The sequence below is a fragment of the Sander vitreus genome, chromosome 3 (genome assembly GCF_031162955.1).
Source record: "Sander vitreus isolate 19-12246 chromosome 3, sanVit1, whole genome shotgun sequence".
Classification (NCBI taxonomy): Eukaryota; Metazoa; Chordata; class Actinopteri; order Perciformes; family Percidae; genus Sander; species Sander vitreus.
In genome coordinates this window covers 23,402,780-23,427,720 of record NC_135857.1, presented here as the reverse complement: position 1 = coordinate 23,427,720, position 24,941 = coordinate 23,402,780, and the positions used below count along the sequence as shown (strand labels likewise).

The 24,941-nt window shown below is 41.7% G+C and overlaps 1 protein-coding gene across 2 annotated transcripts; it reads left to right on the top strand.

The window, feature by feature from the left end:
- The first annotated feature begins 1,961 nt into the window (after positions 1 to 1,961).
- ets1 (v-ets avian erythroblastosis virus E26 oncogene homolog 1) lies at positions 1,962 to 23,595 on the top strand. 2 transcript variants are annotated; one of them, XM_078246569.1, is made up of 8 exons: positions 1,962 to 2,306; positions 13,589 to 13,708; positions 14,395 to 14,595; positions 14,911 to 14,988; positions 15,495 to 15,692; positions 17,327 to 17,587; positions 21,729 to 21,847; positions 22,216 to 23,595. In XM_078246569.1, exons 1-8 carry the CDS (start codon positions 2,240 to 2,242, stop codon positions 22,429 to 22,431), a joined length of 1,260 nt encoding a protein of 419 aa, XP_078102695.1. In that variant the 5' UTR covers positions 1,962 to 2,239; the 3' UTR covers positions 22,432 to 23,595. The 2 variants fall into 2 exon arrangements, with proteins under 2 accessions (XP_078102695.1, XP_078102694.1); XM_078246568.1 differs by having other exon boundaries at positions 15,447 to 15,692.
- Positions 23,596 to 24,941: the final 1,346 nt, after the last annotated feature.

Below are 24,941 nucleotides of genomic sequence, written 5' to 3'. Positions count from 1 at the left end.
AACACCATTAAACCCCTAATGGCTGCCCTTAGGCACAAAAGGCCGGGCTGTCCTTTTAAGAACATATACAAGGGAGTTAATTAACAGAAAACAAAGAGGTCCAGTCAGAGAGAGTGAGAGACTGACTGAGAGATGAAGTGAGAGGTACTTCCCCCTTCTATTCTTCTCCTCCATCACCCCCTCTACTTTGCTCCTGGTGAGGCAACTCCACTCACCGCAGAACCCACCAGCCCTCTTCCCAGACGAGGCTCCTATCAGGCCAATGAAACCTGATCCAGGGCTGCTAATGGAGCCGGTGAAGTACCACCGTTTAAAAAATCAATGTGTGATCAATATCCCTGGCTCCCTCGCCTCCATACATACATGCATACAGTACATTCAGAAGTATCATATTGACACACATCATAGGCTGTGCCATATGACTCACTCTAACATGATTGCTAATGATGTGGTATATAGCCATGAAAAGGAGGAGTGATTACTTAGAGGAAACCAGTTACATTGTTTCATGATTTATCAAAATCCTGTACTATCTCTTCAGTATTTCTTCCTGGAGCTCAATTTTCTTGCATTTGTTTAAAAGCAGCAGGTTCCAGAGGAACTTCTGTGAGAATTACTATTATAATCTGTTATTACTGTTTTCTGTTGCCATGGGAGGTGTTCCCTAAAGGCAGTGGCTTGCTCAGAGTGGCGCCTTACTGTGGCTCAAAAGTCCAATCTTTCTTTTGTCTTTGTTCTTTTCCAGTGGCAAAACAAATTCTTGATTTAATTTCCAGTAAGGCATGGTCATTGTCCCTGATTATTGTAGATAAAAAAGCACAAACGTCTAAAAAAAACAACAATGCAAACTGAGAATTAGAACAGACAGTTTGCCCTGTTCAAATTGAATTTCCATTGATTGTCTTGGTGACAGGGAACCCAGTTTGAATGATTTTAATATCTGTATGACTAACCTTTTTTTAAACCATGCACTGTGTACAGTGTACCTCATTTTCATTTAATAAGAGGCTACTTATATAATATTGTACATATTTGCAAAGATGTACCAACTAGTACCTGATGCAGCTGTGTAAAGAAAAAAAAAGACATGGTTATTTTTTATTGATCAGTACAAGGTGATCAGGAAATACTCTGAGGTGTTTATGAGAGTGAGTTACAAGTTATGAGGATGCCTGGACCTACAGTATATGTGACACAGGCAGGCTATCCTTTTAGGTCCTTTGGTTAATGGTTATTTACACATAAACTAGCCTACAGTTAACTGTTTGTATTTAGCTATTTTAAGATCTAAAACTTCTCCAAATACATTGCTTTCTTATGTACCCTTGTGTATCACAATACTCTTCCTAAAATGTAGGGCTCAAATATGACCATATTGTAATCCATGCTCTCCCCTATATCTTATGCCTTTACATTTTATTTTATTTGATATCTTAATCTTATTACATTACATGGTGTTATTTATAATTTAATGATATTTTTGAAACTTGATTGTTCTTTTTTTGGCATGAAATATGTTATGATGGATTTGATGAATGAATGGCTTGCTGTCATATTTGGGAAGTACGTGGTTAAGCATTACTACAGATCTTTCTTAGGCTTTCTCAGTAGCTCACACATCTCCAGAGTGTTCTCATCCCTGTAAAACGAGAGTAATTTGCGGGAACTCAGACTCCTAAACTGCGCCTGATGACGTGAAGGGGTCTTGGTACAAGTTGGTTCTCACAGAGGCACAGGGGAGGTGGTCGTAGTGTGTGTGTGTGTGTGTGTGTGTGTGTGTGTGTGTGTGTGTGTGTGTGTGTGTGTGTGTGTGCGCGTGCGTGTGCGTGCATGTGTTTGTGTAGTAAGTAAGGGAAGGGAGGGCATTGTGATTGAATTGTGAATCAACCGGCAAGTCATCCTCAAACACCGCCCCCTTTAGCTGTCGTCGCACTCCGGCTCTTTGCAATGCAACGCCCATAGCCAGAGATAGAGAGGAAGAAGTGAGTGAGTGTGTGACTGAGTAAGAAAGAACGAGGAAAAGAGGGAGTGTGTGTACATGTACCGGAGAGGGAGAGAGGGAAAGAGAAAGATAAGTTAGGAGTAACACTGAATCGCTTTAGTGTGAGAGGAAAGGAAAATAAAACGGCCAGTAGAATTGATCGTGGCGCCAAAGGAAGAGAAGACTTTCCCTTATATTGTGTTTTTGGAGCTGTTAGAATTAAAGAGGGACGCGGCGTTATTAAGTCAAACTGATCTGATGGTCATGACGGCAGCTGTCGATATGAAACCGACGTTAACAATCATAAAGGCTGAAAAAATGGATGGTGAGTAATACAACTCTTCTGTGAGAGCTTGACAGTTAACACGAGACTAACATTACTCCCGAATGTTTCCTTGTAACGTAGCCGGCTTTTGGCAGATTACGTTGACGTTGATAGACATAATAATCGGTAATTAGATGCGCTGCGAGGGACATAACGTCCTGAACGTATTTCAGCGTAAAGACGCTGTTGTTGCTCACTATTTGGAAACACGCAACACTTCAGAAGAAATGCAATAACGCCGGAGACTCTATTGTCATGCATTAGCCTGTAGGCTATGACCAGTGTGTGTTTCTTATGTTTATTGAATGAATCAGACTGACTGGCGTGCCTTTTATAATTAACAATATGATGATCTGATAAGGGCTAGGCTACTATGGAAGCATTAAGTAGAGTTAGGCTAAAGATGTCATGTGGGAAAAAATAAACTGCCACCCAGCATGGTAAGACACATGTTTAATCATTAAACAAATCAATTACTGTTCCAGTGTTTTTTTTTAAATTTATTTTATTTTTATATTTGTTCATGCAGCTGACATACTTTAAGACACACTGCTTACGTTTTACACTGATTACCTTCTCAGATTTGCTCTTACTTGTATTCGTGCCTAAGTTAAGTTTGGTCATTCTTTAGGATGTGTGTTGCTCAAAATGAACAATGAAGACATGCTTTGTAGTTTTGATGTATACTCTTTCTTCCTACTTTGATCTCACTGGGGATCTTTCTCCACATCCCTCTCTCTCCCATCTGAACACTCATATCTGACCCTATATTCAGTGCCATTCTGAGAGCCAGGGCAGTCTGCCCAGCCGGCATGGGAGACTGGCAGTAGTGTCTAATCACTGCCCTCCCCACCCTGCTGTCTCCTCTACCCCCCTCCCAACTTCTCTACCTCCCCCTCCTTCTCTGTGGTTGAAACTGACTTTCCAGAGGGAAGGAGAGGCAGGCTGAGGTGATGAATCTGCAGTGCTGAGGCTTGCCTCTCTGACCCAGCTGCCTGGAAGACTTGGCTTGCTCCAGGGGTAGTCCAGGGCACATGCAGGGAAGCCCTCAACTGTGAGCTGTGTTTTGGTTTAAACCTTTGTGTGGTTTCACTTCTCTTTTTTTTGCACATAGTGATGATAAACATGGCCTGTTTGGATAATTTGCATTGAGCAGCTTTTTACATGAACAAATCCCCTGTGCTTTTGCAGCTCAGGTGGTGTTATGTCTGTTAGTAGAGCAGTAAGCAGCATTGATACATCAATGGACATTTGATACTAATTGCTAGTGTTGACCCACTAAGGAGCTGTGACTCACAACATTAACCACCTTCTCCTCACTGTCAATACCTGCAGAGTGTAGATCTAGACATACACTTCTTACAAGCTCACATAAAAAGTGCTGACAGCTGCAGTTAAGTTGCCAAAGTGTAGCACTATCTTGCAAAACCATTTCGCAATGCTTGCTCCTGCTTAGCTTACTTGGGTGCACTCAGGTCAGGCTGAGGCTGCATGAGCAATGAGCAGCTCACAGCTTCACACAAACCTATTTTTTTTCACACTATGGCATTGTGGGAACTACAGATGCTGTCTCTTTCTTTCTTTTCTTTCTCCAAACACCTGCAACCACATACTGTACATACATACATATCCCACTAACAGGCTTAAGTGGCTTCAACCCACCTTACTATATTGTTTGTTTTCCTTTGCAACAGAAGTGCAGCCTGTGTTAGGTTACCCAAGGCCTGTCTTCTCTTTCTCTTTCAGCAGAGATAATTCCTTTTAAAGCGCTCACACTGTGCCAGGGTCAGAGGTGCACCAAAACAAGGCATCTAAAGTTCCACAAATTCTTTATTCCTCTGTTCAGTTATAGTAGTCAATGCCTGACACAGCACACTTACTTCAATGTACATGTAACCCAGACCATGGTAGCTTATTATTGAAAGCATCATGTAGCCATAACAAAACTGTCAGCTCTACAGAGACCAGTTTTAAAGATCGGAGAGAGCAATACTTAACCCGTAAGGTGTTGCATTGTAAAAATTACAGACATGAAAGCAAATGTGCTCTTGTATTGCTGGCCTTTTTATTGAGTGTTCAAGTTTACTCAAGTAGCATTGTTCTGAGGTCATCCAAGCATAGATTTAATATTTTAGAGATATGTCAATCATTTACAGTACAAGGAGTTGTCCGCTTTCTACATGAGTGAGTCGTCCCTCTTGTACTTTCCTTCTCTGTCAGGCCTGAAGGTCGGGGTTCAGTGACTGACAGGAATGTTTGTGAGCATGCCCTGCTGGGTGGCATGCATGGAGGCATAAAAGGAGCTTGATTCGGCAGCTTTTTATCTGATCAAAAATCTGTTGTTTATTATAACTGCCGTGCCTGATGCTTCTCTTGAGAGCCCTTATAAGGCATCTCGTCCCACACCCGCCACATGCACTATGCACACAAGCACATACAGGCCATGCCACACAAATGACTCTAAGAAAGGCTTCACTAATCTTCTTTTCCAAGGAGACTCCAATGTTGGTATAATGCTGAGAGGGGTAGCTTGTGTCAGAACAGAGGGTGTTACATAAGCTTAAGGTTTTTGCTTCGCCGTGTTTGTGTCAGCACTCCGTCAGTAGCACGGTGTAATATATGCCAATGTTTGAGTGTGCGTGGCTGCCTGGCAGCTGTGCAAACACTGTTTGGGTGATCCAGGCTTCTCTTGATGTGGTATGTCAGTGAATCGGGCCAAACAGAGCAAACTGGTCCGTTTTACATCTGATGTGCGCTGTGTCAAACTGAGGATGATATGGTTTGGCAGATCATAACTTGATTAGTCAGTCCAGTGTTCAGTGCATCACCCAATGCCATTAGGTAGTGTTTGACCAGGCCATGTCTGTGCCTAGAGGGCAACTGATACCAGATTTCTCAATGGACCTCCCTGTGCTGGTCAGACTTGTCAACAGACTGGGCGGATACAAGTGACGTAGCTGTCTGTGAGTTTCCACAATGACAGTGTCTTTATTTCTTTTCCGGGTTGCTCAGTAATGCCACTGTATTACATCAAATGGGTTATCCACCCCACGTTTCATTTATTGCTCCTTCATTCAGCTCGTCATCTGCTGTGTTGCCCATAAAAAAATAAAACTATTATACTGTGTGGGTCCTATCTCAACGCTTCCCTGGTGACTACACGCCTTCATCTTTGCTTATAAAGCTTAGTCATAAAGCAGGCATGTTAGCACCAGATATAGCAGTCTGCTAAATAGTAAGCATATGGTGAGAGCGAGAATGAGAGGGGGTTGGGTGTTTAAGAGATGGAGAAAGAGAGGCCTTCAAAGGTGTGGCCGATATGATGGTAGCAAATAGTCCTCATCATACTAAAAATAATTAGAGTTTAAAATTAGTGTTTCTCCTTGTAATCTTCAACAGCTTCACGTTATACTCACATTCCACAAAAAGCCAACAATCAAAACAAAGGAAAACATGTTCCTTGGCTGGTAGAAATAAATGTTTTTTTTTGTAACAGACAACTCTTTTTCAATCATTCACCCACCCACTCACACAATTTCTACTCAAGTGTTCCTCCCCCTCCTTTCCCTTTCTTCCTCTGTTTCCAATGTCTTTCTGTTGGCCACATGGGTTTCTCTCACGCCACCTTGATGTGGTGTGTAGTGAGTTCCTGGTGAGTGCACTTTGTCCCATCCCCAGTCATTCCTTGCTTGTAATCCCTGAGTCATGGCACTAGACGCCTGCTGCACCACACGCCACTGGATGTCCGACTGTGCGTCTGCTTGGCGCGCTCACTGGTTTCTTCTACCGCAGGACTCTTCTACCAGTCTGATTGTGAACCCTAACTGGCCTGACGCTGCCCCCAAATGGCTCTACAACCTCCCACGCATCTCAACATAATTTTTTTTCTCCTTCTTGCTGTCTCTGTTTTATGGTTCCACATTAAGAGCTGTGTTTCATTTGATGGGGTGGAAACTGGGCTAGCTTAGAAACATGCGTGCTTTGAGAATCAGTCCACTGTCCTGAAAGGCAGCAGGTTTGTTGCACTACGGATGTTCAGCTGTCCTCAACGAGGCCATGTCAGTCACTCATTTCGTTCAGTGTATGTTCCAGATTTTCTTCCCCTGTTTTCTGTTTGGTCTGCGTTTGCTGCAGACCACATGTTTTTGGAGTCAGCGTGCTGCTTTTGTAATCAGGTGAACAAATGGGGCACAGCCACATACTTTTTTGTGTATCGAACCTACAGCATCAGACTTGTTTTGATTGATTGGCCTTGCAAAGCAAAGGGAGATAAAGAAGGTAGTGTTTGCGTGGGTGGCTGGCTGGCTGCCTGGTGTGTAGGTGTGATTCTGTGGCGCTCATGATTAGGTTGGGCCTCATTGACGCAGTAAATGGGGAGGCACGTGTTTTGGCAACCAAGTTGCCTTTTCTGAATATGTCTGCTGTAGGCCCAAATATCCAGAACATAATGAGAACTTGACTTTACTTTTGGTTACAGAAATGCCATTGTGTTGGTGAAAAATTATATTTTAGCTTCACATAAATGCTCATTAGATGCCATGTTTGCTGCCTAAGGTGTGTTTGTTCTATGCATAGTTACAGTGACAAATGTTGAGTCATCGAGCAGGAATTTTACAAGATATGGTCATTGCTTTCATCATGACCAGTCACATTGTCAAAATGAAGCAGCACGATATCCCCTGAAGTCCAGTCATTCTTTGATGGAATGAGTCACTGTGTGTGCGTGTGTGTGTGTGTGTGAGTGACAAGGTGATGAGTTTACACATCTGCAATGATATGCACATGTTTTAGAAATCACTTCCATCTCTTATTTCAAAACACTGAGTTGTAACTTTCCAGTTTATCACATCGCGGTTTCCATCAGCCGAAGCTGAGGTGTTTCACAGCGTCATGAAAAATAACACCCATATCTTAAATAAGATAAAGGAAGAAGAGATGTGGCCAGATGTTTTGATGTTTATGCTCCTATTAGCCATGGAGCCTACACTAAGCTTAAAATAGAAGGATAATTCATCATCCTGAGCTGAAACCATTTTGCCACTTAGACCACAAGTCATTTTTGGTCGCATTAGAGGAAAACAAGAAAGCTGTGAGAAGCACATTAGCGATTGTAAAACAGAGGTGGAATGTGAGGCATGCAACATGAAAACACTGCGGTCTGGGGGGAATTTATTTATCAAGTATCCATCTGTTGCCCATAGCTTGCCTTCAAACAAGCAACAAACTCTTATATATGTGTGATGTATAATTAGAGCCAGCCACTACAAGATTTACATGCGTATGTGTTGCACAAAAGAACAATCAAGTGGCGAACATGTCCATCCGTGTGTGTGAATGTGTGGCTGTATGCTGTGCTGTCCCACATAATTCACACTTGTATCAGAAACTTGGTTGTGGAATGTACCAGTTTGGACTAAAAATGGATCAGGCACATGTTTTGTGGAAAAAAAATGCAACACAGAGAGTAAACTGTTTGTCAGATATGTCTTGTGTTTGGTTTAGCACCTAAACATTTCCCCCAGAGCATCCCCTTTCTGTTTACAACAGGGACAGAGCCTGGGAGGGCAGCTAGCCTGGATACAACTAGGGTAGCGCCACCTGCACTCTCCAGTACAGTGCTCGCCTGTCAGTTCCCTATTCTCGCCACTATGCTTTACACTGATGGATAAAACAAGACAGTCAAAACCTTTTGGACTAAGTAGTGCTTTCATTATAAATATTTAACATTTATGGAGGTCATGGAAAACCTTCAAGTTGTGTGAGATGTGTCAGATCTCTACTGTTTGTGTAGTGCTGGGTTTTAGCTTTTCCCCAATATTATTTATCTCAAAGTAATAGAGAACTTGAAGATTGTGCAATGGGCTGTTGCGAGAAGTACATTACTGTTGCTCAACCTTTTAATACTTGAAGTATACCTAAAAAAGAAACCGGCCATTTCACACTGTTTAAGATCACAAAACAACACATCTTGTAGGCAGTAAAATAAGCAACAATGAGCCAAATCCTGCTGAAAGGGCCTTGTCTCTGTTTCCCTTGTTCTTCTGGAAAGGAAAGAATTCCCATCAAGCTTTTAGCAAAAATATGTTTAGCGTCTGTTGGCGATGGCGCGTATCATTTCAAACTCAGAGGTAATGTCATATCAAGCGCTGAGACTTTGGCATAAACAGTAGAGTTAATGCACTTTCACATCATGAGCTAATATGATTTCAGAGATGGATGGAGTGGAAGAAAGAAAGACAGCCATGCAGCTATGGAGTATTATTCTCACTTATTGTCTGCTTCAGTAGCCGGTATGTCTGTGGTGGTGATGATCCTGGACAACTCTAGTTTCTTAGCCAAAGACAGATGTCAGCAGTAGTGGCCTCGTCCCGTACAGCTGATTTACACCACCACAGGCTTGTGCTTCAAGAGGGCAGCCAGTAGCCAGTGGTGGAGACCTAAGAATAAAACAAGTGTTTCAGCACTGCTGTCTGTGATGGTGGGATGGTCCTGGTTTGTGGATTGGATCTCTTTTGGTTAACACTGTCCCTTGCTGGAGCAGGCTTGGGGCTAGGCCTGGTCTGGCTTCTTCATTTTGGCTTGAGCCAGGCCTACACATTTATTCCTGGTCCTTGGCATTGAGATGGAAATCTAAACAGCGGAACGGCTGCCTGAACAAGCGGCCCTCTCAAAACCAGACTGCCACCCCAACCTCCTCCTCTTGCTCCACTGCAGCCCTCAGCCACCACTTTATCACTCTGTGGCGCTGAATGGGCCCCCTTCATGTTAGTTGGGTTTATGACCCCGCGTTCTCAGACAGGGACCCAGATACGGATCTCCATCAAAGGCTCTCTCAGATACCACTGCCACCTCTGGTCTGCTATGGGTAGACTGGTCCGCCTTAAAGAGCCAATTTTAAGCCTTTGGCAAGTAGCCAAGACCACCTCTCCTTTTCCCTGCACTGTGTCATGACCCCGCTGATATGTATGTATGTATGTATGTATGTCGGGATATTTAGGAAGGGTATGACCCTTGCCTGAACCCACAACTAACCTCACTTCCCACAGGAAGTGGCAACTTAACAAGAGGAAATGGACTCTTCTGCTAATTTAAATAAAGCCCACCATACACTCAGCTACAAGGGCATATAGAGGGTGACATGAAATACCACATGCTTTGACACTTTACACAAAACCCTATACATAAATAAATGACTGTTTGACCCTAAAGTCTTTGCCTTTTCATAAACCCAGCTTTGAATAGCCTTTTAGATGTCCTCTTAATTTTTTTCACAGCCAACGACCCTCTTTTCCTCACGCCAACACAGACCCACTCATTGGATAAACTCTATAGAGCTATTTATAGCTCAATCACATGATAGAAAGCATATTGTCCCTTATTTGTTGGGTCTGGTTGCCTGCTCTGCTTGTATCGTTGCATCATTCTGAGTGGAGGCAGCAGTCCAGGCTTTATGAATGAACTGAGTCTCTGCCAGAGGCTGGGAGATGGCACTGATCCCACTGTGATGTTACTCCAGAGACAAGGAGAAGAGAGGGAGCATTATGAGACCTCCCATTCATTCCTCTGTCTCTCTATCTCTCTCTCTCTCCCCGCCATGCCCACCCCTGATTCTCTTGTCTTGTGATGGGCTCATATTACAGGCCGGTGACTTACACTCCCCCACCCACACACTCAGTCACCCCTCACCCACCGTGGATGCTCCCATGCTATCTTCCCCAGCACTGCCCTGCCCTGCCCAGCCCTGTCTGCTCCAACCCCAATAGACTTTGGCCCCAGTTGCAAAATCCCAGTTTCACGCCCACGCTCTGGCGCACAGGCGAAGAAGGCTGCTAATTTGGTTCATGTGTATGTGTGTTCATATGTGTGTCAGTTTAACAGCCTAAGGTGCCAAATAGAACCTCCATCTAAGGTTGTGTTAGGGATTTGTCACAGGGGCAGGGCACTGAAGGTCCACAGTCTGTCAGTGAGAATCCCTTGGGGAAAATATGGTCCCCACACTCAGCAGCCTGTCCATTACTCATATCATGGCAAGAGGGGAGTGGCTAATCAATACCTTTTATTGTACATCCAGACTAAACATCAGTCTCACTTTATCAGTGATTCTTAGAATAGATGGACTTATTATTCCTTTTACATCATTAGGAGATATTGGTTTCATTTCATACTTTTCACTCCAGACGCTCTTTTCACTCTTGTTAGTTGTTAGTGCAATGCCATAATGTTGCCTGTGATTTACACGCACTCCCACATTTCGTGAGCTAAGTGGATGGGACTCATTTTGTGGACAGACCCACACCATCTAATGTGGAAAGTGATGTCTTGTGGATGCTCTAACTCTCAGTACATACTGACCATTCTGTATCTAATGGGACTCGCAGGCATTGAAATCCTATCAGGACTACATCATACTAGAGATTTTCTAGATCCAAGCTCGCCTCTCTTGCTAATGTGCACACTGTACATTAGCTCTGCCACAGATACCCTTCATATGGATCACTCGTCACCATGGAGGCTGCTCTGTTATCGTTGCACTTTTAGGTCTTTTGTTTGCCTTTCAGCCTTGCTGTGTCTTGTGCTTCATGTTTTTATGATTTCAATTCACATAAATACAACAAAGCGATGTACATGCATATAACATACTGTTCAATTGTTCTGTTAAAAGGACAATTTGTGTTTGTAGAAACTGCTGCAGAGTCCAAACTTAGAAGACATTTGTTGTGCTTTGAAATGCTGTAAACAAAACTTCAAGCTTATTTTAAACAGGAGAAATGAGTAATTCAAAATAAAAACAAAAATAGCAGTTCACATTTGAATTTGCTCTATAATCATGTTCACATATTTCTCTCTTTAGAGTGCCTAATGGTAGTTCTCATTCTCGTTGGTGTTGAGTGTCTTTGATGGAGGATTTAGTGCTAAAGTGGATTCAAGTCTGTGTGGGCAAGCACAGGCTGGGGCCGGGTTGATAAAAGCAATGGAGAGGGAGGGGCGTAAGCGGTTCGAAAGTGCAGACAAACTCCACTCGATCCAGCTTAAATAAACTGCCACATTTCACCCCTGCCTTCACATCAAAGCGCAGACTGAGCCCCAGTCCCATCTCAGTTTGCAGCCGTTTGCAACATATACATTTTTGCATTACCAGCACTAATTAAAAGAAAAATGAGCTCAGCAGAGGCCTAGACAACCCTGCTGTCAAGGGCAACGTGTACACAAAGACAGCTGACTCAGGTCTTATTTTCATTGTGAAACTGCACGGTTTATTTTGATGTGCGAAACTGTGTCTGACAATAGTTTAAACTGTTGTCTTATGTGAGGCTGTAAAACTGTGTTTATTCTCAGCCCTTCTACCTTGCTTTTACTTCTGACTTGAATGAATAACTTTCTGTTTGTTCACCAGTGTAACATAGAGCAATATATTACAGGCCTAATTGAATCACATGAAGAAGCAAAGAGCTCTTGTCTGTCCTCTGTCTCTGGCCTGTTGCAAGGTTTCTTTCTTTCTTTCAAGAGAAAAAATAGAGGAAAAAAGAGCCAAAGAAGGAAAAAAGAAACTGGGAGACCTAATTTTACAAACAGCCAGACAGACATTGGTTACATGGGTGAAGGAGGGACAACTGTTGTGCATTCCAGATGAGGTCGAGACGTCAGTGAGTGGTGAAATTAAGCATGAACTGTATGTTGCCCCAGTGTACTGCTGGCAGATAAAACCGCCAGCCAGTGGAGATGCCAGAACATCTGGGTTCGACGAATGATGGTGCTGTGAGAGGAATGACACAACTCTTACTCGTCATTATTCTGCCCTCAAGCCAAGCCTTTTGTGATCTTTGCGATTTTAATTGGCATGCATGGCGACAGACAAGAGGGATGGACTAAAGAGAAAGACGTGCCGCAACAACCAAAGCCTGATTGAACCCCTGATTTTGTGTGCACCTTAACCCTCTGAAGGCCCAAGATGTTAAAGTGTTGCCTCACTTGCCAAGTTGATTAGACAAGATAATGTTATTATATACTGCATACTATATACTAAGATCATGATATATGTCCGTCTTTGTTGTGTAAATGAGTGTGGGCGCTTTGCAGATTGAATGATAAAGACATGTCAGTTAATTGGTACTCTATTAGGCCTTTTTTATGTATTTACAAGTCAATGGTTGAGTCTTGGCCAGATTATTTTTTAGCAGTCTGTTCTAGTGTTAGTGGCCCGGGGGTCTTTCCCCTTCTCCCCTGCTTTGCCCCCTCATCCTACACTTCTGCAGCCTGACCAATCTAATTAGATGAGTGCGAGTCATCAGGCACTGTTTAATGCCATCAAAGGCAGCTCTGTTCCTCACTGGGTGCCCACTGGCTTTGAGCAGAGAACAGTAAGCCTAGTGTGTGACTGAGCCCCTCGAGACAGCCCACCCCAAAACTCTCCTAGCCACCCGCCAGCAGCCACCGTGACATCATCACCTCATCTCTCGACCCTTAACCTCTCAGAATGTTTGACCCTGTGCTTAGTGCAGTGACAGTAGCCCCACTGTGTAAGGGCAACATGGTAGGAGGGCTAGCATGGGTCACGGTGTCACTGATGGGCACCGGCGCTACTCTTCCACCCAGGATGTGCGGGTAGGAGAGAGGTTAGTGTTTGTAGTATTTGCAAACAAACTTGTGCATTTATTTTAATGCAGAGTGCCAGAAGAGTGGGATTGCCTTAGGACCTTGCCTGAAATACCAGAAACTGTAGACAATTGTAGGACATTTTCTGAACTGTTCCTACTCACGATGCACTAAATTCTGTTTAAAAAGTGTAACGTGTCAGATGGCTATTCAGCCCACTGAAACATGTTCATGTGTATCATTGAGCAAAAATAGTGCACATAGACAGTGCTCAGTTCATAAACAGTTCAGATGTGATGGTGTGACAGCTCTTGTTTAAATAGATTGGATCTGATGCAGAGACAGTGTCTGTCTAGACAAGATGTAATTGTTGAGCCATGTTTTTGATCACGGTCACAACTGTGTGTGTGTGTGTGTGTGTGTGTGTGTGTAAATCTAACTGAACCATATTCACAAGTCTTTCTTTCCCGCCACCATCTCTGTCTCAATGTAATTTTCCATTCAGTACGTTTTATCGGCTTGAAATACAATACAGGATGCATTGCCGTAGCTGGGGTTGTCAATAATAATTAAAACATTATATAATATTAACATATTACAGTAGTAATTGCTATCCCAAATGAAATAAACAGTATATTGATATTGCTCCAAATGATATAATAATCAATGTTCTTGTTTGTGATTGGCAGATCCGGAGTGTGGAGATGTCCCCCTGCTAACTCCAGGAAGTAAAGAGATGATGTCCCAGGCCCTGAAGGCCACCTTCAGTGGCTTCACAAAGGAACAGCAGCGGCTGGGTATTCCCAAAGGTAAGACTGTCAGCTGCTTGTGTTCTTGTTAGCCCCTGTTAACATGTTCACTGGGAAAATTACATTTTATCTGTAAAGCATGAGCCCTCAAAACCACCTCAACATGTCACATGTCACACATGCACATTCAGTAGATCATTTCACATTATAGCTTTCTTTAGATCAGTCAGTAAAGGCATCTCTTTAGAAGGACTGAAAACAAGGAGGCACCCAGAAATGGCCTTACATTACATACATTTCATCAGGCAGACTGTCTGACTGCAGCATCCCAATAATCTAGACACAGAGACAGACAGTAAAATAATGAGTTAGCTTCTTAAATGGAAGCCAACCACAGAGCCTCTTCATGCTGTTTGGAAACCGCAGTACTCTTAGTATCTTGTCTATGTAATCATACTATATCTGCATTCTCTGGTTTTGGCTTGTCATTGCCACTGCTGTTTACATCCACCGCTGCCATCCACTCTGTTTTTGATTGACATGTTAGGTATATATATTTACCACAGGGGCGGTGTGAAAGTTGGCTACATAACCAAAGATCAGAGTTTTCTCACAGTGAAAATGAAGCATTATACAGAATGTGCTGCAGTTCATTGTGCATGTGTAGCATTTGCACCACCTCAGTCTGAATACACATAATTTAACAAATTGCATATATCACAACCAACACTTGTGATCCTCTTCAGATCCCAGACAGTGGACAGAAAACCATGTGGCTGAGTGGCTAACGTGGACAGTGAACGAGTTTAGTCTGAAGAATGTCGACTTTGACAAATTCTGCATGAACGGAGCCAGCCTTTGTGCGATGGGGAAGGAGCGTTTTCTGGACTTAGCACCTGACTTTGTGGGTGACATTCTTTGGGAACATTTAGAAATGCTTCAGAAAGGTAAGGCCACTTTGGTCTGAAGTTCAAATACAGATTTTCTTTGTTGTTCTCAGCACCTTTGTGCATTATAAGATGGTTTTAAGACAGCAGCTTTTTTTAATCTCACATACAATATTTGAGAAACATTCTCGCCGCTCAGTGTGATATCACTCCAATTTAGGACACTGTTTGCATTTGCTGTCGTAACAGGAGCCAAACAGCAATACACAATTTAGCTCAAGTCATACACTTTTGATCATGCTGGATGCAGTTACACGATACATGAAATCAATGGCGAGGTCACTGACGCTCATTCTCTATCTATTTTTCATGAAGAGGATGCAAAGCATTACCCCATCAATGGACTGACCTCCAACTTCCAGGAATCCCGTTATACCTCAGACTACTTTGTCAGTAAGTACTCATCACACTCGTAGTCAATCACACTGTATAATTGCATAGGTTACATGCCTAAAATATAAATGGAAAAAGAGGAGTGGTTTAGTGTTAAGTGAATGAAAGAGTTTTATATTTTACCCATTGTACATTTGGATTTAGATCCCAGTACAAAGACTGTTTAAGTATACTGTAGGTGTATACTGATCATATATCATAGGAAATAATATGGCATTACTGTAAGTTTTACTAAAGTTGGGTACGTATCTAATCAATAATCCTACCTCAAATGTACAAGACTCATCTTATGCACTCAGGGCTTTTGTTATGGACTATTCATGCACTAAGTATTTGGGCGGCAGTTTAGCACAAGATGGATAATGACTCCACTCTCCTAAGATTGATCTTCCTCTTCCTTTGATCCTTGCTTTCCTTCTCTGGTTTGTATCCATACTCATTTCCCTTTGTGTCTCCAGGCTACGGTGTTGAGCATGCTCAATGTGTCCCTCCTTCTGAATACTCAGAGCCCGGCTTCATCACAGAGTCTTACCAGACACTTCATCCCATCAGCTCGGAGGAATTGCTGACGCTCAAGTATGAGAGTGAATACCCTGCTGTCATCCTGCGGGACACGCCCCTCAACCCGCTGCAGGGGGACTACTTCACCGTCAAGCAGGAGGTGGTATCCCCTGACAACATGTGTGTGGGACGCCTCAGCCGAGGTGAGGGGTCACATACTAGATATGAGGAGTATAGTTGAAATTTAAGCAGAGCATTGCAGTAAAGAATGTGATGCATTTCTGTTTTAGTGAACAGTTTGCTTGGATTGTGCGTTGTTATAAATGTGTCCACATGTGCATGCATGTGCGAGTGCATGTCAATGTTTTTTGTGTGGGTATCTGTGTGCGTGTGATTGTGCTGAGGCTACCAAAATCTTGTCATGCCACATCAGCGTGCATGTATTAGAAGAGAAGAAAAGCAGGCCCTCTGGTTGGTTTGTGGTTCAAGCAAATCCGCCTCACACACTCTAGACTTGGTTGGGAAAAAAAAGAAAACTCTATTGTTTTTGTCACTGTGATACACGAACCAAAGCCGCAACGTGTTCTCGTCTTGCCGCCCATTCTTTATGTAAAACAGTTCAAGTGGTGTAACCTTCAAGAAAGTTTTTTTTCTTTCTTGTTTCTGTTGGCCTCTTTTCCTCGACTTCTGGGTAAGGAGATAGAGGTGTCATCCTCAGCGAGCAAGCGTGGGGTTTTCTCATGAAACTGTTTGCTTTTCTGAATGTGCAGGCTTGTTTTCTCTCTCAGTGGTAGTTTACAGAAGAATTAGCAGCATGGTTTACATTTATAACCATAAAGCTAGGATTTTCATCTCACAAATCCCCAGCTGTGTAAATGAATCTCATGTGCCATGTACACTATCCAAGCCTCCTGCCAGTGCTTTAAGCATTTTCCTGCAAGGTATGAGTTCCAATCCTCATGCATCACACATACCAAGCTTTTGAGCATTGCGTTGTGCTCTCCCAACGTGGGAAAGTATTTTGGAGCACAACTGATATCCACATGTGGCTTCAATTTCAGCAGTTGAAGATTTCAGCATCAATCGAGTGGCTGCATTATCTCTCATTTGATAATTACTTGCCATTGAAAGGCTCCTCTTATCTTTCCCAAGGACGAAAATAGCAAGGCAATTTGTGTGATTGTCTTCCATTTAAAATCAAATCCAAATGGTGGTTGTAAAAGGGAAATTAGGTGTGAAATGGAGAGGAATGTGGCATGATTCGGGACAATATAGCTTAGTGAGAAGGAACATAATTTACTACTAAGGTGTTGTTTGTGTCACTTTCATACATATTGCTACTTTGTCAAATTCTACAGAAAACCCCCAGTAACAATTAGAAATTGTATGCACTGAAGTATGACTATCAATAACATATGTATATAGTGACACCTCATCGTGTTTATTTATCTTGATTGTTATTTTACTATTTCAATTTTTCTATTTTGTTGTTCTTTTCTATATTACTATTTACATTTTATATTTCTGTTTGTTTGTCTTGTGATTCAACTGTCATATTGAGAGCTGCTAAAATGTGTTTTGTTGTTGAAAACAATGACAATAAAGATCTATTCTATCACACTGAAAACAATTCTTATCAGAGTAAAACAAATCAGAGTAAGAAATCAAATTCAGGCTTTATTAAAGAGTGTGGTGTGCTATAAAAAGTACAGTTTGCACCTTCGTAATAACTTAATTTCTCTCTCTCTCTCTCTCTCTCTCTCTCTCTCTCTCTCTCTCTCTCTCTCTCTCTCTCTCTCTCTCTCTCGCGCCATTTCCACCCGTCCTTCCCTTTCAGGTAAGCTCGGTGGCCAGGACTCCTTTGAGAGCACCGAGAGCTTTGAGAGCTGCGACCGACTGACCCAGTCATGGAGCAGCCAGTCCTCGTTCAGCAGCTTGCAACGGGTGCCTTCATACGACAGCTTTGATTCGGAAGACTACCCCACTGCCTTGCATAGCCACAAGCCAAAGGGCACTTTCAAAGACTATGTGAGGGAGCGCTCAGACCTCAGCAAGGATAAACCCGTCATCCCAGCAGCGGCACTTGCAGGATACACAGGTAAGAAGCCTAGAGGTCATAGTTTATACATTATATTTTATAGAGAGGAATACCTCGAGACGTGCTGCAGCATTTTATAGATAGACCTTTTTCTCAGCAGACATTTTTTAAATGTCAAAGCAGGGAAAACACAGGGTAACCAATAGCATTAATCATAGCTCTGTTCCATTGAGGCGGGACCTTTTAAACTTGGCAGCATGCACAATCCCAGGGCTGTTATACTGATACTGATCATTAGAAACTATGCATATGCAAGTGAGCTCAAACATGTTAAGAAGAACAGTTAAAGATCATATTAGTGTTTATGATTATCACTGATAGTGTGTGCACCACGTTTCTACATTATCATTATTGTACATTACCATAAGGAGACAAAAAGGTTCAATCAACATCATTAGTCCTTTTTTTTACAGAACTTATTGGACAATGTGTGGGCAAAGAAATATATAATTGTTGCATGGTTACCCTTTTTGTAATTTGGGTGACATGTTCTTAAAGTTGCAGAATTTAGTTCCTGCCGCCAGTTCTATAAGGAATAAGATGCAGTGCAGCTGAAACGCACTTGTTGACGCTCTGCAAAAGCCCCAGATGCGGGGGTGCCTTAATGCACTGCTTTTAGACCAAAAAAAAAAAACTAACACCTTTTACCCTGGCAACCCGAGTCATACACATTACAGGAAGCAAAATAAATTTCACTCGTATCTTCTCTCTCTCTCTCTCTGTCTGTCTCTCTGTCTCTGTCTCTCTCTCTCTGTCTCACACTCTAACTCTATCTTTCTATCGTCACTTCTCATCTACCTACTTGTTATCTGCAGCCCGCATCTCAACCTATTTTTTTTCCAGGTCGCCCTAGCAACGCTGGTGAAACATAGAAATTATGCCTGCCCCTGCACATAACACCAGAGAAAAATTATCTCTTCATCTGCTGAGGCATCTTCATACTCGTACATGCTCAAAGAGCTGGCTTATGTATGATCTCCAAGTTCAATAAGATGTAGAGATATCTTCAAACTTTCTAAAGCAAATGCACTATTTTAGCATCTGTTAATGTTTTTGGTCTGAAAAAAGGTGCGTGAAAAACGACTACAGTTAGTACTTTTAACAGTTTAACCAGGATGTGCATGTCAACACATGATACACATACAATTGTCTTAACTATATTTTCCATATCATATGTTGCATAAGACAATACATATTCAACCTTTAGTCATGAGTCAAGGGTTTAGTTCCAGTCTTTATGACATACACTGTTGTTTAAAAATTGGACTGTGAAGGCGTTGAATCGCCTCTTAAGGCAAAAGCGTTTGGGACTTTTTCAGCCATGTTTAAATTATAGTCACAAGGCTGCGAGATTGCCAGCATTGGAAAAGGGGAAATCCAAGCAAATTTCTCGAAGTAACTAACAATGCATACATCAGATCTCAACAGACTGTCCTAAAGTTGGTATGCACAAGTTAATTGGTTATCGGTATGGTTATCAGTTCAAAAGCCGCTTATAGAACAATGAGTCATTCATTCGTAATGATGTTGGAAAGATGTCGTAATAAACATATAATCAAATAATGAAGAGTAAGACAAAGTCTAAAAGCCCCTCAAGTGACCATTAGAGGCTGCTTTGCTCACTGCACCCTGTTTGATAAAAGTAGACTGAACTAAGAAACTTAAAAAGACATTTTTATCAGCTGAAACCCGATAAGCATTCTGGATGAACGAGAGAGAATATTACAGCTTCTGAGATTCGTTTAAGTTTAAGGGTGATGAGGAGTTTTTAAACCAGGTATGATGACAGCTGCCTTCATGAAATGACAAAAATCTGTATATCAAAATGTAAACCTAAGCATTTGGAACTATCCTCTTTCAAAACGTTTTCAAATCACCACAACATTAGGGCTCCATTTACCGCTTCAATCTTGACTTCTGAAATGTATGAATTGTTACGCTACGACAGAATAGATGACTCTTAAAAAAGCTCAAAGCTCTAATGCATAGTGATGTACTCTCACTAAGGAGAAAATTCTTCCTGAGCTTTTACACGATGGGAAAAGGGAAAGATGAAAAAGAAAAATTCATGCTAAAATACCCCCAATTTTTCCTGAAAGAGAAAAAATGTCAGGCAGCCTTTAGTCCAAGCTGTTATTAGGAGCAGGGTAAGGAGAGTGTAGTCTTTCAAAGATGGAAGCACCGTGTGTGTGTGTGTGTGTGTGTGTGTGTGTGGGGGGGGGGTTGAAGAAATTGGGGAAGAAAGAGAGAAACCTCAACCAAAAAAAACAATTTTAAGATTCCAAATTGATGTTTATGACAGCTTGCTCTGCTCGGCTTCCTGTCCCAGTCACAGAGTGACAGGTGACACTTGACGGGGAGCATGATAAGGCTGCAGAGAGATAAGTGAAGCTCAAGTTGTCATCTTACTGGTTTCCTGTGACAATATGCCATTTACACCTCTGTCTCCAGTAACACCATGCACCCTTACAACCCGTTAAACTCTCAACCTGCATCATGATACTTTGCTTACTCTCTCCTCTGCCTACCTGTACAAACGTACAAATGCACGCAGAGGTACTTCATTTGCAATATAGTGGTTCAAATTAGTAATAATATTGACAAGTTTAAACACTATTAGCTGGTTCCACCTTTTCAAATATGAACATTCAAATACTTTGAGTATCATTCTTTACCTTTTGTAATCATTATTTTACGTTTACAAAAAATAGGAGCGATAGATGATTGATTGATTGAGCTTTCTTGCTATAGCTGCATATGCTAAAGAGTCATTTAGCATACCATGGGTCATATATTTAACTCTGCTATGAATGCAAGCCCCCACCCTTCTGACACACTGCTTTTTCAATGAGGCCCATTGTGCATGGAGACTTGAAATATATTTTTGGAAACTTTTTTGTTGCTGTCAAAGGGCAGCCTACATTCTGGCGTGAGAGCTTTTTGTCTGAAAGAGACAGTGTTGCACTGCCACTTATTTTCCAAAGTCTTGGTAGTGGCTGTTGTCATGTACCTTCTCCAATCATTGCAGGAATAAAGAGGGCTCGCAGGCACCATTTTCAAGTGTTCAACCCACACGTCTGTACCCCTCAAAGTTTTTGTTTGTGTTGTATAATGGTACATTTGGTTTTCTGAGGCACTTGAGAGAGGAGACTTTTGCGTAGCTTCAGTTTTGCTGAGGCGGTGTGCTGCATAGGCAGGTGTGATTTCAACATGCGAGCCTCAAACCACAAGATCAAAGTGTGCTGCAGTGAATCTAGTTCAGAGACAAGACCAGCCTTTTTTTGGTTCTTTGTTCTGCTTTCCCTCCTTTTTTCCATGAGATGTAATAAGCTGTTATAATAGTGCTGCAGTCCTTTTAACAGGTTATTATATTACTCTTTATTCATGAATCCATTAGAACACGCACTCTCTTTCTCACATGCACAGTCTGCATTCAAGTCCCTAGGATGTGTTGCTGAAGTCTAAAGGCACTCCCTCTTATTTTAAACTAGTGACTTCATCAGTATGGAACTCATACAAACACAGACTTTAGATTCACATACTGCACAGGGCAACTGCCAGACAAGGGAATACATGATGAATGAGTCTGTTGTATTTAGCAGGACATTTGGTTCCACTGCTGTACTTCAGTCTGACCCACATTATAAGTTTTACTTTGTCCCTTTTCAGACACAAGTGAATAAATGGCATGCATATGTAACACGGTCATACATAGCAGTATACACTATATTCCTCATTTTAAGCTGGATTTTACTTCTGTTTACATCTTATCCTTGCAGTGCATGCAGTATATATATTTTGCATAGTTTTATGCAATGTGTCTCACTTTTGTAAACTTTTATGCTAGAAATCCCTGTCTTCCCAAATATGTGTTTTCCTACTCTTGGGTTTAGCATCAACATTCCATATATGCAATGTATTATTATATCTAAAACAGTACTTTGGAGCTTTCAACTAATAATAGAACCACAGAATGTGAAAATTGAACATGAGTCTGGATCTTTGCACCTACTTAACACTTATCTATTTAAAGCCACACACCAACCAGTGTCTGCACCAACAACAATGCGTCTCCTCAGTGTAAATAGCTTCTTTTTTTTTAAATGCACACCTCTCTTTCTCTCTCCCATCTGTTCTGCAGGCAGCGGCCCCATCCAGCTGTGGCAGTTTCTCCTGGAGCTACTGACCGACAAGTCTTGCCAGTCCTTCATCAGCTGGACAGGCGATGGCTGGGAGTTTAAGCTTTCTGACCCAGATGAGGTGAGAGGTTGTGACCCCGCTGGTCACTGGTACACGTGCTGGGAGGTCCTAAGTAGTTAGCCAGATGAACAAGATGTCTTCTTGCCTTTGTGAAAATGTCTTGCATGCCTTGATTGGCTCCATCAATCTTTTTGGAAGGGTAACTGGTTTTGCATCAGTAGTGTTTCATTTCAAAACAACTTAAACATAGCAAAAACCAAAGTACTGTATTTATTTTAGCACTTAAAAGGTAGATGATTACATTCTCACACAATCCCAGATTTGAAAAAAAGTAATAATTGTAGCTTTGATTGTGAAGTAATTTGTTACACATTTATTATATTGTTTTAGGACACAACTTGACACGCTTATTTCCTGCACTGTTACAGGTTGCTCGGAGGTGGGGCAAGAGGAAAAACAAGCCCAAGATGAACTATGAGAAGCTGAGCCGTGGCCTACGCTACTATTATGACAAGAATATCATCCACAAGACATCAGGGAAACGCTATGTCTACCGCTTTGTCTGTGACTTAAAAAGCCTGCTGGGGTACACTCCTGAGGAGCTCCATGCAATGTTGGACGTACAGCCCGATACGGACGAGTGAAAGCAAAGGCGAAGCGAGAAGTGAAGACAAAAGTTGAGGAGACATGTGGACTGGGGCTCATAAAGTGGTCTCAACTGTTTTGATAGAGTTGGTAAAACCGTTTTTTTGGGGACCAAAATGTTTTTAATGACTAACTGTGGTCCTTGTCAACTTCAAGCTCCTGTCTCTCAGACCATGTTTTAAAAAGAAGGCACAAGCCAAAAGCCTGTATTCATACCCTGTTGCATTTGAGATGTGTGTGCGCGCATGTGTGTGTGAGCGTGCGTATGTGTGATTATGTACCGGTATTATTTAGCAGCTCAAGGCAGATCGCTATCGGGTAGAGTTCAAGTTCCGTTCTGCCTAAGTAGCACAGTGGGGGAGACGAGAGGACCAAGACATAAGGACTGACAGAACCGAGAGAGAGCAAAATAATTGATTCATTTCATGGTTTGGTTAGAACGGGTGAAACATTCCTGCTTAGAAAAAAAACAGTTGCCAAAATGTAAAAACTGAACTAAGGAAGGTATAATGACATATTTACATATTCAGTGTTTCTCTTTGGCAAAAAGAGAATTTTCAGCTTGGACCAAAAAAGTGTTGTTTCAAATTTGTTGTTTGAGGAGCGTATGCTTGTGCCAGTATTATATTATTAATGTTGAGAACACCTAATGTAAACCTACCAGGCATATATTGGAAATATATTTTTCTTGTGTTGTCAATGAAGGTATTACAACCAAGCATCCAATGCCAAGTTTTTTTGTTCTGTTTTCTAGGAGCCTTTAACTGAAATGTGCTGATTGGTTATCAGACAACACTATAGATACTGGCCATGTGCTTTGTAGGGTTTGTGAGATTACTCATACCTAGACTGTCTGATAGACAAACAACTGAAAGTAGCCGTTGCTTTTGAAACTGACGCTTTCACCTTTACGTACAAGTTTGCCACCTTGTTAGAAATGCATATTGTGACTGAAACTCGTGCATGTTTTGCATATACCACCAGTATTAGCAAACTGTAGACAATCTATGTGAGGAAATTCAGGAGTCCTTGTTAAAAAGAGTTGTTTAATGTGCAGATTAGATGCATAATTGGTCGATTCACTGTCCATGTTAGGGTTGCTTTAGAAGTGTTTCAATAGTCTTCTGTCTGTATGTCTATACAATAAAATCACAAGTGAAATAGTTGAGGACGTGATTTTTCAAAATCCTAAGAAAGCCAGTTATGTTTTGTTATGCAGTACATTTTGGCCATGAGGACGCGGCTGCAGTGTAGTGTGAAGGTACAGTGTAGGAAAAAGGGACAGGCAATAGAAAAATGTGGACTAGAGAGAATCGGAAATTGTGTGGGACAGATGAAGGTGACTGAAAGGAATACTGCAGGTGATGATCACTTGTAAGGTCCGATAGAGGAAGACTGACAGAATTGATGCAAGTTGGCGCTGCTTGGAGGTTTGCATTGCATGGGTTGTGTATTTTCCACTGCCTATGTGGTTTGTTGGATGCACGAATGCAGCTGAAACCTCATTGCAAAAGGAGGCATTTAGGACTAGTGGCAAACATTTGTATTTAATTTTTGGGTTTGTACGTTACTTATCTATGAGCAAAATAACATTCAATTCATTGTGAGTAACTCATGTATGATTCCACCCATACTTGTGCATTAACATTCACTGGTTACTTTTGAGCAGCAGTTTCCTCCCAACAGTGGGAACAGTGGCTGTGCACTGGCCTTATGGGAAATGCCAAAGTGGAATATCATCTTAGAACACAATGTTATTGTTTACAGTGGCTGAATGTTACCCATATGGATGAAAATAGCTTTTGAGATGTCTATTTGTACAGATTGTATTTCATAATCCTTTATTGAGACCCAGATTACACAAATAAGCAAGAGACAAAGCAGGAATAATAACCAAAACCTTTGTGAGGTCTTTGGCCACGGTGCTTCGGGTATCATCCACAATGTCGGAAGATAGGGACCAGAATTCTCACTTTTCTTTTGGATAATGTTGACTTTTCTCCAATCTTTTGTTAATATGTTGGAAAGTACACAAGCTTTAGGACTTAATGCCTTCGCTGATCTGGGTTTCCCACTGAGTGCAAAAAAGAGATGCTGGATATGTTCATAATGTTTAATTGGTAATAATCTTGTCCGCCATCATCAAGCACTGACTCACAAACCCTCACCCATGTTCGTCAACAAATGGATTCGTAATAAGCTGCACTGTACTTCCATTCTTCTCTGCATGTTGATGTCAAGGTTTCAAAACACTGTTTTTGTTCAGGTTCATTTTTTTGATTAGGAGTGCTTTACATATTTTTAAAACATAATTGTAATTGCTGTCTTTTCCCCCCACACAAGGTCATAATATAAGTACAGTTAGTTCAAGATTAATGTGCTTAAAGAAAACATTCTGTTACCTAAAATGTTAGTGTTTTGGAAATGATTTTGACAGGAAAATGTACTATTGTTAAATGTCACGCATTACAATCTACTGCAGGTCATATGTATTAATGAACCTTAGTTG

Excerpts from the sequence above, each read along its gene's own strand:
- ets1 (XM_078246568.1), top strand. The coding sequence starts at position 2,240 with ATGGTCATGACGGCAGCTGTCGATATGAAACCGACGTTAACAATCATA. Across the intron at positions 15,693-17,326 it reads TGTGGGACGCCTCAGCCGAG|GTAAGCTCGGTGGCCAGGAC; the intron begins GTGAGGGGTCAC and ends CTTCCCTTTCAG. Across the intron at positions 21,848-22,215 it reads AGCTTTCTGACCCAGATGAG|GTTGCTCGGAGGTGGGGCAA; the intron begins GTGAGAGGTTGT and ends GCACTGTTACAG.